This window comes from Anguilla rostrata, chromosome 2 (genome assembly GCF_018555375.3).
Source record: "Anguilla rostrata isolate EN2019 chromosome 2, ASM1855537v3, whole genome shotgun sequence".
Classification (NCBI taxonomy): Eukaryota; Metazoa; Chordata; class Actinopteri; order Anguilliformes; family Anguillidae; genus Anguilla; species Anguilla rostrata.
In genome coordinates, this window is record NC_057934.1 from 72,651,226 (window position 1) to 72,668,100 (window position 16,875).

At 41.5% G+C, this 16,875-nt stretch overlaps 2 protein-coding genes across 21 annotated transcripts in view; one reads left to right on the forward strand and one right to left on the reverse strand.

Moving 5' to 3' along the window:
- LOC135249365 (deleted in malignant brain tumors 1 protein-like) overlaps positions 1-13,901 on the reverse strand; it is a 197,638-nt gene extending 183,737 nt beyond the window's left edge. For 15 of the 20 annotated variants that reach the window (XM_064324917.1, XM_064324910.1, XM_064324902.1 and 12 more), the window contains exons 1-2: positions 12,579-13,901; positions 11,894-12,048 (exon numbers count right to left, since the gene is read on the reverse strand). In XM_064324917.1, coding sequence (XP_064180987.1) covers positions 11,894-12,048; positions 12,579-12,592 — 169 coding nt within the window. In that variant the 5' untranslated portion in view covers positions 12,593-13,901. Of the gene's footprint in view, positions 1-10,604; positions 11,085-11,783 lie in introns of all 20 variants that reach the window. The other 5 variants (XM_064324915.1, XM_064324920.1, XM_064324904.1 and 2 more) reach the window with 4 other exon arrangements.
- The window catches only part of LOC135249400 (zinc finger protein 883-like), a 167,164-nt gene that overhangs the window by 79,287 nt on the left and 71,002 nt on the right, over positions 1-16,875 (forward strand). The window lies entirely within an intron of this gene.

Sequence of the window (16,875 nt, forward strand, 5' to 3'; positions counted from 1 at the left end):
ATTTATAAATGAGAAGCAGCTATTTCCTGGCTGAACAGTATCAAAAATCTGGTGCCCCACAACAAGGGAGGCCCTAAAGATACTCTCCCCATCACAGCTTGGCAGCCCCAGCCACATTATAATCCACACAGGGACCAATGACCTGAGAGCACAGCAGGAGAGAGTGGCTGGTTCCATCAGGAGAGTGGCAGAGAGGGCGACAAGCCTTCCCAAAAAGCAAAATAATAATTTCCACCCTTCTGCCCCGGAAGGACTTTCATCCCCTCACCGTACACAAGGCAAACGCTTATATTTCACGAGGATGTGCTCTTATGCCCAACGTCCACCTGGCTCACCACCCAGCCCTTGGAACCCACAACCTCCATGACCACGTTCATCTGCACAAACAGGCAGTCAGCATCTTTGCCAAAGCCCTCAAGGACACGGCTTTGGGCAGACCCTCTATCAGCACTCCATCCATCCAGCATCCATCGCTCTGGACCCCACATCACAGGACCATCCAGAGGCCAGCGCACCTCTCCAAGGTCCAATGCAGCTCGGCAACCCCACCCACAGCATCAGCAGCACCAGCCCAGCCAACCAGGACTGTCTGGAGCCTGCCCACCCCACCCAATACCCCAGCAACAGCAACCCAGCCAGCCTAGACCAAGCCCAACACAGCCTCCCCCCGGCCCAGCACAGCAATGCAGCAGCACTCAGGGCCCCAGGGAACATAGAGGACCTGGGCGAGATTAAAAATCTCCTCAATCTAATCTGCACTAGATTGATGTGCTACATACATCCATATATTTAATATAGCAGTTTTCTTTATTAATGTTAAATTACTAATGAGTAATATTAGTATAAATAGTAGTATCATCTCTGTACTTAATTTTATGTATTCCAGCACTGTTTGTCTTATTTAAAACAAATAAGTTCCTTTAGTTCCATAAATGCTAAAATCATTTTCTGTCAGCATGTGGAACATCCAGGGCCTGAACTCCTCGGTTTTTGGTGTAAAAAGTTCAACCCTGGAATTACAAGAAAACGTAAAAAATATTGACATGATCATCATTCAAGAATCTTGGTGTAGAGCTGATGTAGGTACTCACTGTTCCCCAGGATACCAAGAAACAACTGTCCCATCAATTAAAACATCCCCAACCAATCGTGGAAGAGATTCTGGTGGTATACTAATTTGGTTTAAATCGGAGCTCAAAAACTACATCACAGAAAAAAAAAAAAAAAGGAATCACATATTTGGTTTAAAATAAGTAAAAAATTAATCACATCAAAAAAAGACCCATACTTTTGTGCAATCTATGTCCCACCCTCTGACTCTCCTTATTACAAGGAGAGTACTCTCCTTATTGCAAGGAAGTTCCCTTTCACAGGCATAACTTCCCAAAAACCTCCACAGTGAAATCGCAGACATTTGCAGCCCAGAGGGAATTTGTCTGGTGGTGACGAAATGCCTTGAAGATGCACCCAGCCTGACCTTTGTACATACATGAGGATCGAAACAAGCACGTATTTGGACAAAATTTACTTAACAATGTAACAAACTTACCCAGAAATAACTCTGACCACCATATTAATACAAACGGCAGACATCTACTGCAGCTCTGTCATGACCTGGGTATATATATTGTCAATGGTAGGATACAAGGTCACTCTTTGGGAAGATACACCTGCAGCTCACCTCTTGGTAACAGTACAGTAGATTATGTGGTCACAGACCTAGATCCATTCTCTCTCAGAGCATTTACCATCAAGCCACTAACCCCTCTGTCCGACCACAGTCAAATCACAGTCTAACTCAAAAGGACAGAACCTAACACCAGCACCCACAACCATCCCAGTAAGCTGTACAACAGCTCATACATCATACAGATGGGAGCTAAACAGCACAAAATACCAGAAAGCAATCAATGATCAAGAAATTCAAACAATATTGGGTACCTTTCTGGTTACTACATACTCTCAGAATGAAGAAGGACTAAATCTGGCAGTCAACAATGTAAATAACATATTTGAAAAGGCAGCTTTAATATCAAATTTAAAGAAAAAATGCAATTCCCCTAAATATATCAACGCTGAAACATGGTTTGACAAAGATTGCAAAGAAATTAGGAAAAACTTAGACAAATATCTAATCAGAAACACAGAGATCAACAAAACCCAGAATTACGCCTTACCTACTTTGAGACATTGAAACACTATAAGCACACCCTCAGAACCAAAAAAGAGCTACACAAAAGGGCACAACTGACAGTAGTTGAGGAGTCCATCAATTCTAACAGAGTTTGGGAAAACTGGAAAAAATTTAACCAAACAAAACAAGAGGAATTGGCCATCCAAAATGGTAACATATGGAAAGATCATTTTGAAAATCTATATAAAAGTATATCACATCAAAATAATTTAGAACAGAAAGAGATCTGCGAAAAATTAAACAAACATTAAGCATTAAAAACAATCAGAATCCGTTGGACACCCCAATCACTGAGCAGGAATTGATTGAAAAACTTCACGTGCTCCAATCTGGAAAAGCTAGTGGCTAGATGGCATCTTGAATGAAATGCTAAAATACAGCAACCAAAAACAACAAAGGCCAATTTTAAAGCTATTCAATTTGGTTCTGAACGTGGGAGTTTTCCCTGACATCTGGAATCAAGGATTAATTACCCCTATATTTGAGACAAATTAGACCCCAATAACTACCGAGGCATTTGTGTGAACAGTAATCTGGGGAAGGTTCTATGTAGCATAATAAACACACGGCTTCTAGACTTCCTTTTTGAGCACATGTCTTGAGTAAAAGTCAAATTGGATTTCTTCCTAAACACCGTACAACTGATCATATTTACACGCTACACACACTAGTAGAAAAGCACGTTAACAAAAATAAAAACAAAGTTTTTGCCTGTTTTATAGATTTCAAGAAGGCCTTTGATTCAATTTGGCACAATGGTTTGTTCTACACACTTATCCAAAGTGGTGTAGGGGGTAAAGTCTATGATATAATCAAATCAAGGTACACCGGAAATAAATGCGGAGTCAAAATTGGACACAAAAGAACAGAATTCTTCTCCCAGGGCGAGGAGTGAGGCAGGGCTGCAGCTTGAGTCCACTCTGTTCAACATTTATTTCAATTAACTGGTCAGTGTGGAACAATCTGCAGCACCTGGACTCATCCTTGATGATAAAGAAATCAAATTCCTTCTCTATGCAGATGACCTGGTTCTGCTGTCACCCACTGTGCATGGACTACAGCAGAGCCTGGACCTGGTAGAGAAACACTGTCAAGCCTGGGCCCTGACAGTGAATATGACTAAAACCAAAATTATGATATTTCAAAGAAGATCCAGACCTCAGGGAAACAAATACAGATTCACATTAGCAAATAAAACAATAGAAAACACTAACAGTTATACTTATTTAGGCCTGATATAAATAAAATAAGCTCAACAGGAAGCTTTAACTTAACCAGGACGGAGTGTGGCACAGTGGGTAAGGAACTGCGCTTGTAACCGAAAGGTCGCAGGTTCGATTCCCGGGTAAGGACACTGCCGTTGTACCCTTGAGCAAGGTACTTAACCTGCATTGCTTCAGTATATATCCAGCTGTATAAAATGGATACAATGTAAAGTGCTATGTAAAAAGTTGTGTAAGTCGCTCTGGATAAGAGCGTCTGCTAAATGCCTATAATGTAATGTAATGTAATGTAACTTGGCGATAACTGAACTGAAGGAGAAAGCATGCAGGGCATTCTATGCCATAATGAGAAATACCCAAATTATACTGCCAATCAAAATTTGGCTTAAAATATTCCAATCAGTGATTCAACCAATTGCATTATATGGCAGTGAAGTGTGGGGTCCACTCACAGAGCAAGACTTTGCAAAGTCAACCAAATTATAGCAAAACATACAAATTACATCACCTATTGGGACACACAAACAAAAAACTTGCGCAAAAGCGGTCGTTTGGATAAATAATTTTTTTCTTGATTTGGCTCTGTACTTTACAATTTTAGATTTGTAATCAAATGATTCACATTTGCTTAAACTTCAGATTTTCACCTTTTATTAAAGCTTATTTTTATGCATTTTTAGTTTCACCATGTAGAAATTACGGCACTTTATATACATAGTGGTTCTGATTAGTCAGGAATGTTCAATTTCTTCCTTATTCCAGGTGCAAGACAGATTTTAGTATCTAGTCTTGATCCCAGGCCTTTGATTGCCTTTGGAGTCTGCTATTGGTGTTTGTCAACGAGCCAATTAAAGTAAAGGAAGCCACTATGAGGCTGAGAAATAAGAAAAACAGTGGCAAAGACATAGGCTAACCTTAGGCTTGCCAAAATCAACCAATTGGAACATAATTAAGGAGAAAGAGACCCGGGTGAACTCAGTAATTGAAAAGGGACTGATAGGCCAGGGAAATTCTTCGTTGATGACCAAAGAATTCTCACCATAATGAAGAAAAATTCCCAAATACCTGTTACAGTTTAACGCTAAAAGAGCCTGTACAGTTCTGCAAAAAGTGCTTGTGGACAGATGAGGCCAAGATTCACTTGTATCACAGTGATGGAAAAAGCAAAGTGTGCAGGCCAAAAGAAACTGACAAAGAACCAAAGCATACTACCCCATCTGTGAAACATGGTGGGGTTGTTATGGTTTATGCATATGTGGCTGCCACAGGTAATTCGCTGATGAGTAAAATGCTGATGGTAGCAGTTGAATGAATTCTGAAGAATACAGAAGCATCTTACCTGCTCAGGTTCAAGCAAATGTTTCCAAACTCATTGGATGGGGCTTCATCCAACAGCAAGAGAGTGATCCCACATATATTACTAAGGCAACAAAAGAGTTTTTCCAAAACCAAAAGCGGGAAAATCCTTAACAGGCCAAGTCAGTCTCCCAATCTGAATCTAAATGAACATGTGTTTCATATGCTGAAGAGAAAACAAGATAACTAGGCCCCTAAACAAGCAGGAGCTCAAGATGCTGCAGTACAGGCTTGGCAGAGCATCACCAGAGAAGATACTCAGATACTCTATGGGTCACAGACTTCAAGCAGTCATTGCATGCGAAAGGTAAGCAACAAAGTACGAAACAAGACAACTTTCATTTACAAAACATCAATATGTCCGTAACATTTTGATGCACACTGCACTGGGGCATTGGGGTTTATTTGTACCAGAGGGAAAATTTCCCCCTGCTGGCCCACCCAACACCACTTCCAGCAGCAACTCAGTATTCCCTGGTGGTCTCCCATCCAAGCACTAACCAAGCCCACACCTGCTTAGCTTCAGCCATTTGGCAGGAGCAGAGTGCATGGCGGTATGGCTGCTGGCTAAGTAGACAGGTAAAGCAGGGTTTTCCCTAGGTTTTCAGTGGGCTTAGGTGATCTCAACTATATTTTGGAACAGCGTTTAAAAAAAAATATATATATATATAATAACGTTGTCATAAAATTTTTCCCGACCGTGAAAACTGCCTTACTTGTTTACATTTTGGACATATGTGGCTAGCCGTTTCCGTCGCAGCACTTTCGACACAAGCAAAATCGGAAGGGCTATCCTAAAATTTCTTTTTACCTGAAGAGTGCCTGACCCGCAAATACCATAGGCTATTTGGTAAGCTATTCTGTAAATGCATTTAGATATTTAGATCAAACCTACCATGCATAAAAACGCTCGTCAATCACCCACTTCTATTTATAATGTCATCATAGCCTGGAGTGTTTAAAACCATAAAGCCACCTCTCCGTTTATTTATTAATTAATTTTTTTAGTTTTTTTTTTTGTCAGCGCATAGAACTCTCATGGTTGTTTTTACATTCATTCTGAATCTGACGTGTTTATACGTTCATTCGGTTTAAGGCGCTGCGGAAAACCCTGTAAAGCTAAATGAGTTGTCATATTGCACAAAGTCAACAAATCTCCGTAGCTAGTTAGATAAATAATATTCGGCTTTTCTGAATTGTTGCTTTATATTTCGTGTGATAATTATGTTGATGCTAAGATTGCTTTTCAGCTATGCCAGCTAACGTTAGCGAATGTAGCTGTTAGCTATCCTCCTTGTAAGCCAGGCGAACGTAATTCATACACTCATTAATTATACATCTAAATATAATAGGCCTAATATAAGAAACTTTGTGGTTATCCTCCGTACTGCTCCATAAGCTACTGTGCTTGATTGAATTGTGGGGACTGCTCCAGGGTTCAGTCGCTGCAGACTGCAGACTCTTGTGTTGTTTGACACTAATGAACCTGATAAAAATTCTACCCACTTGTTTTTTACATTTGTGTCCTTCGGGATTGCGTGTAGTGCGTCACTATTTGTGCATCCTTCAACACAACAGTGCCGCTTGCAAAGTGCCATGTTTGCCAGGCTTGACAGTGGCAAATGCAGCCTAGCCCTCAATGTCAATGATAAGCAAATACACGCTGTGATAGGCTGCATGCAAATGAGACCGCTTCCTTTATAATTCAAAACAAAAAATAATAAATTGTAAATGATTTGATAATACAGTTGACAAAGCCTATTTTTACAACCAAGGGTAATACAAAATATAAGCGAAGCAATTTCAGTCCGACTTTAAGACCATTAAAAGCTTAATATTTAGCAATTTTGGGCTTGGCCCATTTTTTTGCCCAGGAATGTATATACTGTATGTTTAACTTTCTCAGATGTAAGAACAGCTCTCCTGCACTGAAAATAGGAAATAAGAAATGGTATTAAAAACCTGACAGTGGATACTGGGAAATCACACAAACTCCACACAAATTGAACTCACACAGACACTGGAAGATCCTGCAAACTCCACACGGACATGGAAAATATTATTGTACAATGAATGAAGATCTTATTAAATATAAATGCATACAATCCATTTAGGAACTATATTAACCCAGTATCACTAAAACACACACGGTGCACAGGAGACTCTTACCAGAACACACCAGGCCCACATCGTTTCCATGGGAGCAGGATTCATTCTGTGAGGGTGCTTTGGGACAGAAGTAAATCTGAGATTCTTTGCCTGAACACTGAATCTCCTCTGCCCACACCTGGCCCTCCCCCTGGCCAAACGCAGCTGCCCCCCGCAGCTCTTTAGGAACTCCACAACCCAGCTCCCTGCACACAACCTCTGCATCCCGCTGGTCAAAGTCAGCATCACACACCGTGCCCCAGGAGCTCCCATGATGCACCTCTACTCTCCCAGAGCACAGGTCAGCCCCGCCCACCAGTCTGACCTCTGCAGTTAAACAGGGAATAAAGACAGAATCATCAGCAATGACTGGCACCTTATTCCAGAGACAACATTGACTACAGCTGTATTATTACAGGACTACACATCTATTATACACAGAATACAGCAGTATGATATGAGCCAATCACTTGTCTACTGCTGTGTGAGATGAGCCAACCATATGTAAACTGCTGTGTGAGATGAACCAATCACAAGTAGACTGCAGCAACAGACATTACATTCTGTACATTCTGGATTAGTAATTGTAATTGTAAAATGTAATACTATGTTTTAGTTATATTATCATACTGTATATTTGTTCATATAATTGTTAATACAATTAATCCTCATTTAAATCCAAAGTGCTGAGTTTTTATAAGAACGTTGGCAAGAGCTGAATAACACGGAGTCCTACCTGAGCAGATCACTCCAGCATCATGTCCATGATCACAGTTATGTACACCCCATCCTAGTGCCCAACACTCCTTCAGTGTGGATTCTGATCCCCAGCAGTATACATTATCCATCCATATTGTCCCAGACCCTTGTCCAAAGTGAGCATCTCCTGGTGCATCTACAGCATCTCCACAGCCCAGCTGTCTACACACCACCCCAGCATCTTTCAAACCCCAGTAATCACCACACACTGTCCCCCACTCTCCCTGATGGTAAACCTCCACTCTCCCAGCACAGGGGCTGCTTCCATTCACCAGCCTCACATCCTCACTGCCTGAGAGAGAGAGAGAGAGAGAGAGAGAGAGAGAGAGAGAGATTGTTACATTGTAACAGTTCCACAGAATGGCTGCTGCAGCAACAGAGCCCCGCCCCCATCCCTTGTATATTGTAATTGTATATTGTATGCCCTGAGAAACTGGCTGCAGATCATATTCTGTATGAAGACAGGAATGTCATCTCAGACCTGCTGTTCTATACACAGATATCTTGCATCATGCTTTTAAGCAGTATTTTAAATTCATTTTGTTGAGAGGCAATTTCAAGGGAAGGCAAATTTTGATTTTTGAAGATGAGGAAAAAGAACCTCAGAATCCAAAATTAACTCTAAACATATATCACAGTGGAACCATATTGATTCAGGGGAGTGAAAAGTCATTCAGCATCAACAAAAGCAGCTAAAATAAAGAAATCACTATATCAAAATGAACAACAATACCAAGAGAGACACAAATATGAAAAATGATAATAAGAATGTAATGAAAAATGGTTTGATGAGGAATGTAAGGGGGGTGCGTACTGCACCGGGTGACACCATCAGAGGGGGTGACACTGAAATGACTGGAAATAAATTTCTTGTGCAGTGTTTTGTGTAGTGACGAGTTGAAACAGCTAATTTCTCCAATGCAGTTTACTGCCGGTTGATTTAATTAGCAGTATTAATGTGACGAGAAGCGCTTCCTCGTTTGAATGCACAACACGCAATTCCTTGCGCCCACGCCTACCTGCACCCCCCCCCCCCCCAACACCCCTGCACCCCGCCCCCCATTCACAAAACACAAAATCGGGTACGCCACTGGTGCTTATCCCTCAGGGAGATTAAGCCCCTTCAGAATGCAGGTGCACACTTTGGCCACAAGGTGGAGAAAACCCCTTCACTTTCTCAGACATAAGAACTGTTTTACTGCACTGAAAATAGGAAATGAGAATGCTGTGAGTGAGATGGTATTAAAAACCTGAGATTTGACATTTGCAGATTTCTCAAGTGGAGTACAGACACAGATCTATTCAAAATGTAATCAGCCTTACCAGGGTCTACCTTCTATAGAAACTGAGAGCATTAGAAGTAGACTGGAACACCAAGCGTGTTTATTGCAGTTCAGTACTAAGACTTTTCACCTTCTGTTGCATTTTCTGGCTGAATGGTCACTCAGACATGAACCTCAGTAAACTCCTGTGCATCGTGAAATGCTGACTGTGCAGAGTACGGCTCCTCAAAAGACACAGACGAGCAACAGGAGACCATTCTTCCTACCAAGCTCAGTGCACCTTTATAATAACTCATTTATCCGTGAAAAAGGAAGAGATTTATCTGGAATGCATTTTAACCATTTAATGATATTAAGTACACCCCTCGGTGTATGTAGATGTACATTATACTGTTTTAATATTTTACATTAGTAACGGTGTTGTTATGCACTTATTTTACATTACTTTGAATAAAAGTGTCTTCCAATTAAATGTCATATAATGTAATGTTTTCAGTGAAATGGTATGTTTCCACAATGAGGATTAAACATGAATTTGAATTGTTAGCTTATATTTTTTTAAAATTTGATGTTAGTTCAGCTCTACAAAATCCCGGTTTAACAATCACTTTTATACTTTTAGCGTTCATCCTATGGAGTATGTCCTCGTTAAATTTTTCCCGTGAAATTTCAATAATTATTTAATTAGAAAAATTTGCATGTTTTTAAATTGATAGTAAAATATTGCATGAAAAAGACCACATATTCAAACTTATGTGAGTTTCAAATAAAATAATATTTTCCATTTGCAGCCGTAAGCAGTGGTGGAGAATATTATCTGTTCAGAGTGTGTTATTTTAAGATTGACACAGGAAGTCTGACTCTGGATCAACGCTGCATCAGTCCTGCTTTTGAAGCTGAGGTTTGAGCAGGTTTTACCACTGATGCGCTAACATGTGCCAAGTTTTCTTTTCTTTTTTTTAAAGTTGTTGTAATAAGTTTTATGAGATGAGAGCATTTTAATAAGTGCAATATATTATTAATGTGCTGCCATAAAGGCATCAAATGTATCACTGAAGAGAGTACGTCACATTTCCGTTGTGCCTCCTGTTAAAACGCACCAAAGACGGAAGAGTTCTTATAAAAATACACTAATAAAAAGCAACTTGCAACTACAAAAAGTGAAAATATTAATTAGGCTAACTTATGATATAAATTTCATGCAAACAGGTATTTCTGGGAACGCCAACTAATACCTGGACTTGTTCATGACTATCAGGTGCCAAATTACATAGACACGGAAACGATAAAAACAACATTTGAAAAAAATCTTTATATTCACATATATTTATATTTACTAAAACACAAACATGATCAAACAAAAAACTTTATCCTGGCTGGATTATTCAAATATCATGTTTTATATACCAGTGAATCAAATACAGAAACATTTCCTAAATAATTAATAATAAAATTACTTTCATGAAAGCTTCATGAATGATGCAGAGAAATATTACTACAGTAAACTCTGGTGTTTAGAGACGGCCTGGAGCCCTGCCCTGGCTGGAGAGCTGCCCCTCTGACCCCTTGGCCCTGACCCCCAGTCTCTGAGCCCTGACTGGGTGTGGAGAAGCTGGAGAGGAGGATAAAGCTGGTACTCACTGACTGTGGAGAGCAGGAGCAGGGAGGAGAGAGAGAGAAAGAACAGACATCTCTCCATCTTCAGCGCAAACAAACCAAACCTTCCTCAGAGCAGAGTGGATGCTCACACCTTCACCTTTGAGCTCTCAGAGAGACTGAGCCCTGTGCACACACCCGGCCCCCCTGTGAGAGAGAACACTCTTTCCCCCCCACCAATCACACTCACTGCTGCCTTATAAGAGCACTGCAGGAACACTTCAAACAGCCACAGTGACAAATCAGCGCACGCCATTTACATTTTCTCCATATATTCCAACTCTGCGTCACTGCAGGCTGTCAGGACTCCTCCCACCAGAAGACCCCGCCCCTGTGACACACTGCGCTGACAGACACAGAAGAAGAAAGCGGCTCGTTTCTAAAAAGGATGGAGTTTTCAGTGCAGTGTTTGGCTGTGCAGTCTGAAACCCAGTGCAGTCTTGGGCCTTTAGGAAAAAATAAAACCTGGCGATAGAGAAATGGGGGTGGACCATTGGAAAGAACTGATCATTTAGTCCACCCCCCAGAGAGACATCCATCCATTACACATCCACCATGTACAGTTGAAACAGCAAAGATTTTGATTTTCATTTGGACTTTTGTAAATTGATCATAACTGTTATTGTGTTGGCTTATTTTCAGATTTTAATGTTTTTGTATGAGGCCTGTTCAGGTGATGATCTTTTAATGTGTAAGAATAATAATAAAAAAACAATAAAAGACAAAGTGCAGTCTGAACCCCTATGCAGCAAAGCCCTGATGCATTTTGTTTAAAAAATGATAATATTCCTGATACATTTTCAGTGTAAATGCAAATGCATAAAGCAAATAAAAGACATGAAAATAGGATGTAATAACACAGCGAAAGACTGAATTTTAGTGAAAATATGCATTTTTATTAAAGGTTTAAAAAGAATAATTATGACAATAATGGTCAAACAAAACAGTAACAAGGTGGGCAACCCAGCAGACTGACCAACCCTCTACACTCATTTTAACAAGAAAAATAAGGATTTTAGTTTTTCATTCCATGCAGAAATGTAGGTTCTACAACAAGACATTTGTTAATAGTGCAATATTTAACTAAATATAAGACTTCTATGGGTTCATAGTGAAACATTTAACACACAAAGCCAGTGCTGTGTGTTAACAGTGAAATCTTACCTGAGGGTCTGTCCCAGGTGGAGCAGCAGTGGCAGACTGGGGAGGAGTGCTTTGGTGGAGGTACTGGGGACAGGCCTCAGGGCTGCAGCGTGGGTGGGTGGGTGAATTACCTGATGGTGCTGCAAGATGATGGGCCGTTGGGTCCCTCTCGTCCTCCACATCTTCAAATCCCTCATTCTCCACGTGCAACTCTTCCTCGTGAGGAGTCCAAGCTCGTCCCGCAGCACTCAGACTGAGAACGCGGCCACTCCCCCGTTCAGCTCTCCTGCAGCGCACTGACGCACAGCACGCGCATTATTCCGCTCGCCGCACTGTTCATCATACTGCTGCATCTTTGCAATGAGTAACATAAGCATCGTACCGATGGACGTTACCAATTCAGCTGATTTAATCAATTAATCAGCTTTTAATGTACACTATTCTCTATTACTCACTCAGAGGAGGTCTCAGTTACTTGGCAGATAACAATCTGTATGCTTCGTCACAATGCTTAATGAATGAGCTACAATAGCTTTTATATTTACACCCAAAAATCCTACGTATGGAAAAATAAATATTTATAGCCACTTAGCAGACATTCTAAATACTTCACATTGCTTCACATCATTTTGCTTTAAAATAAAATAAAGGTGGCTAACAGTTCAGCTAATAACCGTTCCAGCTGAGTTATTGTCAACGACAACTTAAATTCAGCAAGCTAACTTGAGCAGTAGGCATTGTATCCTCATTATCCCTCGTCACCACGACGGCAAACGAGAACTTCCACAACAAAGAAATATTTGCTAAAATACTTACGGATCAGTGGACATCGATTACCTGTATCGTTGCCAAATACATAATGAAAAAAATCATAAAATTTTGACGCTAGCTTCACTGAGCTGTACTAACAGCTTTCCCGGAAGTCTAGTTCGACTTTACCGCCGTCGAACAGTAATGACGTCATTGGTTAAAGAAAAGCTGAGCGCCGTTTGGCCAGGCCAGTGAAGGGAAAATGATGGAAAGGCTGCTGACTACACAAGCGTTTCAGTGCAGTTATTTGACGCAAAGCACTAACTGTTTAATACTTCATCACAACTACAGTCCTTTCTAAAACGATAGTGCTTTTCAAAAATAGAAATAGGCCCTACTTAAATATTGACCATATAGTTTAAAACTACGGTGAGGATCTGTTGAGCTCGTGCTGAGAGCCTCCAAAAGTCTGTCAAAGAATATATCTATGGTTTTTGTCCTTGGTAAGCAAATGCAGTCTTGTTTCACAACACATCGTGCTACAGTTTGTGCACCACAGCTGAAATGAGCAGTAGCCTACAGAAATCGCAGCTTCCATTTCGCATGTTTGCGGTGTGTGAGACACAGCTGTGATCTCGTGCTGATGGACATTTGCGGTGAGATGGTACTCTGTCAGCACATGGTTCTGAATGGACAGCGGACACTCCTGGGTCTGGGCTGAGTTATCTCTCCCACTTCTCATCTGCCCATTTCTTTAGGAGACACTCCCCTACACCCTTCACAGAGTGCCCGAAATCTTGGAGTTGTGCTCGACAACAGGCTGTCACTCTCTGAGAATATCGCGGCAACCACCCGGTCGTGCAGGTTCATCCTGTACAATATCCGCAGAATAAGACCACTCCTCACCAATTATTCCACACAGCTCCTGGTCCAGGCCATGATACTGTCACGTCTGGACTACTGCAACTCCCTCCTGGCTGGCCTCCCAGCATCAGCCACCAGACCCCTTCAGCTCATCCAGAATGCAGCAGCACGTCTGGTTTACAACCTCCCTCGTGACTCCCACGTCACTCCCCTCCTCATCTCCCTCCACTGGCTACCAGTGCAAGCTCGCATCCGGTTTAAGACACTGGTGCTTGCTTTCCAAGCAGTCAAGGGGTCAGCTCCTGGTTATCTGCAGAAGATGATCAGACCCTACAAGCCGGCCAGATCGCTCCGATCGGCTACTACAGGGCGGCTGATTCCTCCCCCAACACGAGCAGCAACAAGGTCTCGACTCTTTGCAGTTCTGGCCCCACGATGGTGGAACGATCTTCCAGTGGAGGTCAGAACAGCAGAGTGTCTGAGCACCTTCAAACGGAAACTCAAGACGCACCTCTTCTCTGTGTACCTCTCTCTTCCCTCAAACCCCTCCCATAACTATAAAAAAAAAAAAAAAAAAAAAAAAAAACTTTTGGTTCAGACTATCTTGTTTCTCCTTAATGTATGCATCATAGTAAAGGCTTTTATCTACATGTTGTTCAATGGACTTAAGTGGACTTGATCCTGAGTTTGGTTACACTGTTGTAAGTCGCTCTGGATAAGAGCGTCAGCTAAATGCCTATAATGTAATGTAATGTAATGTAATGTAATATGACCTTTGGTGCTGCAGTAAATAATGCATGTTTTAAAACCGTTATATTTGGAATCAGTGAAAATATACCATACAATAAACTGATATCGTGGTCTAAAAGTGGAACTTATTATGATAACATTTATATTTTATAAGCTCCCAGGCATGGAACTGACAGCACCCTCTTTGCCAGAGTATAAACACACACACACATTCAGTACATTCAGTTTCTCCAGAGCAAGAACCCTGCTGCATTTGCTTATTTCAAACACATACGCGCTCGCGCATGCAGACCCCGTTATTTTCCTGCCACACACAGGAAGGAAGCTACAGAACTGCTGTAAAATACCAGGGCATATCTTACTTATCAGATTGCCTCTAGAGAAAAAAGGAAAAAAAAATAAAATAGCGGACGCTGTGGCTCATAAGCTTCCCACGCGAGGGCGTCATCAAAACACAGAAACCACGTGAGCGTCTCTTACCCGCAGCTCCTCTGCAGAGGAGAGAGAAGCTTGGCACTCAAATGTAGATGAATGAGACGTACACGATAACCAGTACAACTTCCGGCAGCTGTGTTTACGTTCGGATACTCTGCGATACTGGAGGGGGTTGAAGTCCCTCTGCAAGCTCCTCAGTGTCACAATTAAATGATTCACTTTTGCAGCTCTTCAGGTCAGGTTAGGTCATGTGGGCCTATCAGAGTCATGCTGATTTCTCTCAGAAAGTACACCTAAGGCAACATACTCCGGTTGTAAATTATATTTCAGTTAATATTTCATACTTATTTAGGAGTTCAAGTACAGTTACAGCATCCACTTTGGGGGTTCCACTTATAAGTTTCAGATATAGTGTTTCAACAAATATCTTTAAACAGTGTTAAGGAGAGGGAGCTTGTTGGTATTAGGGGGGCATTTTATGGTTGATTATGAGACTTGTTGACCTCAAAATGCAACTAAACTCAAACTGTGATCATTGGGCTCTTCTTTGCCTCCCTAATCATCTTTCTCATTGTGTGAGGGGACCACGTGTCTCACCTTGTTTGAGAGGAAGGTTGCTGACATCTGCAATTCTTTCAAGATGGAGCTCTCAAACACTTTACTCAAACCTCTCCCCAGACAACCCTCCCCCTCTCCCCAATCACCCAGATGAGAGAAACAGCAGGAGGACTCTGTGACTCAAGCATGATGTCAGAGGAAAGGGAATGTTCACACTGCATTTTGCTCCAGAGCTGAACCTCTCTGGGGTCAAACCCCTATCATCTGGAGGCCTGGATGGGTGACCTTGCTCTTCTGAACCATGTATTAAATTAATATACACGGGCAGTCTATTTTGCCATAGCTTAATACCTCTCTTAATACCTCTTGCCATTTTGCTCATCTTTAACTATTGATAGCAAGCTAGTCAGTGGAGGATGAGCTTTTCCTCTGTGGACTGGTTCCACCTATGATGTTTTCACACTGGCAATCTTCTTATAATCATTGTTTCAGTATTTTTTTTTTTTTTTACCCCACTTGCTCTTAGTTTTAGCTGACAGTGAAACATGACCTCTGCTGACCTCATCTGGACACAGGTAAGTACTGCATCAGCCAAGACAGGGCAGCCGACAGCAGGACATATCACACAAACATATAGACTTAAACATCAAAACCAGGAGAGGCGAGTTTAAGGCTATTCATTGGTGCAGTTTATTTATTTAATTAGTCGCCTCTCATTGCTCTCCTACCTTCTGTTCTGTCTTGTAGGAGGGTATAGTTTAATGACAAAAGCCACACATTAACACAAACAGTGGTGGTATGATCATTGGCCACAGGTGTCTCTCTCACCTGGAGGACCAGGTACCACAAACATTTGACCACCAACTCATCCTCTACATCTGAGTGATTATACACCTTTAATTCCCCACACACTGATTCCCCAGGTTGTCACTGCAAAAGAGAACTCACTTAACTGTCTGATTAAATAAAGATTATTAGATTTTCAAAAGGGATAAGATGAGAACATCTGTATTACGGCATTGGGGCAATCGAGAGTGGAGTGAGATTGGGACAGTTGGGGCAATATCCCTGTGACTAGGAGATGCAGGCAGGACATGTTGGCGTTGTAAAGGTTTTGCATATTTTCACCACAAGGTGTCAGTAAAAATTCCAGTACAGTGAACATGTAGAAATGCCGGCCGTTGGGACAAAACCAGGCTTCTGTTGGCAATCTCAGTATTAAAGCAGGTCAAGAGAATTTCTCCCATGAAATGCTGCAAATAGCAATCAGAATAAACAAGAGTAGCGCTGTCTTCTAGCTTTATTGGGCTGGAACGGCAGGAGTAGCGAGGGGAACCGGGCGAGCGCGCGTGGAATGTTGAGCACGGAATTGAATATAAACCGCCAGAGATGCCGGAGTGTTCACTGAGAGAATTAATTGAGGGGAACGACTATAAAATAAAAGGGGGAAGTACGATCTGTGAGGATAAAGAGATATGCCTAGAGGGATGGAACGGGGAGGGATTCCTAGAACAGCAATTCATTTAATTTAGTTTAGTTTTAAGAAACTTAGTTTTCCCCGGTGGTCTCCTGCCCAAAGCCCACACTTCTGTAGCTTCAGCCATTCAGCAGGAGCAGGGTGTAGGGTGGTATGGCTGCTGTTCTGTTTTTCTTCCTCTATTTCAGTGTCATACACCTGCAAACAATCTAAACTGTGTACTATACCTATCCCTGCATTTTTTCAAATGAATGAACAAATGCATTAATGTAGAATAGA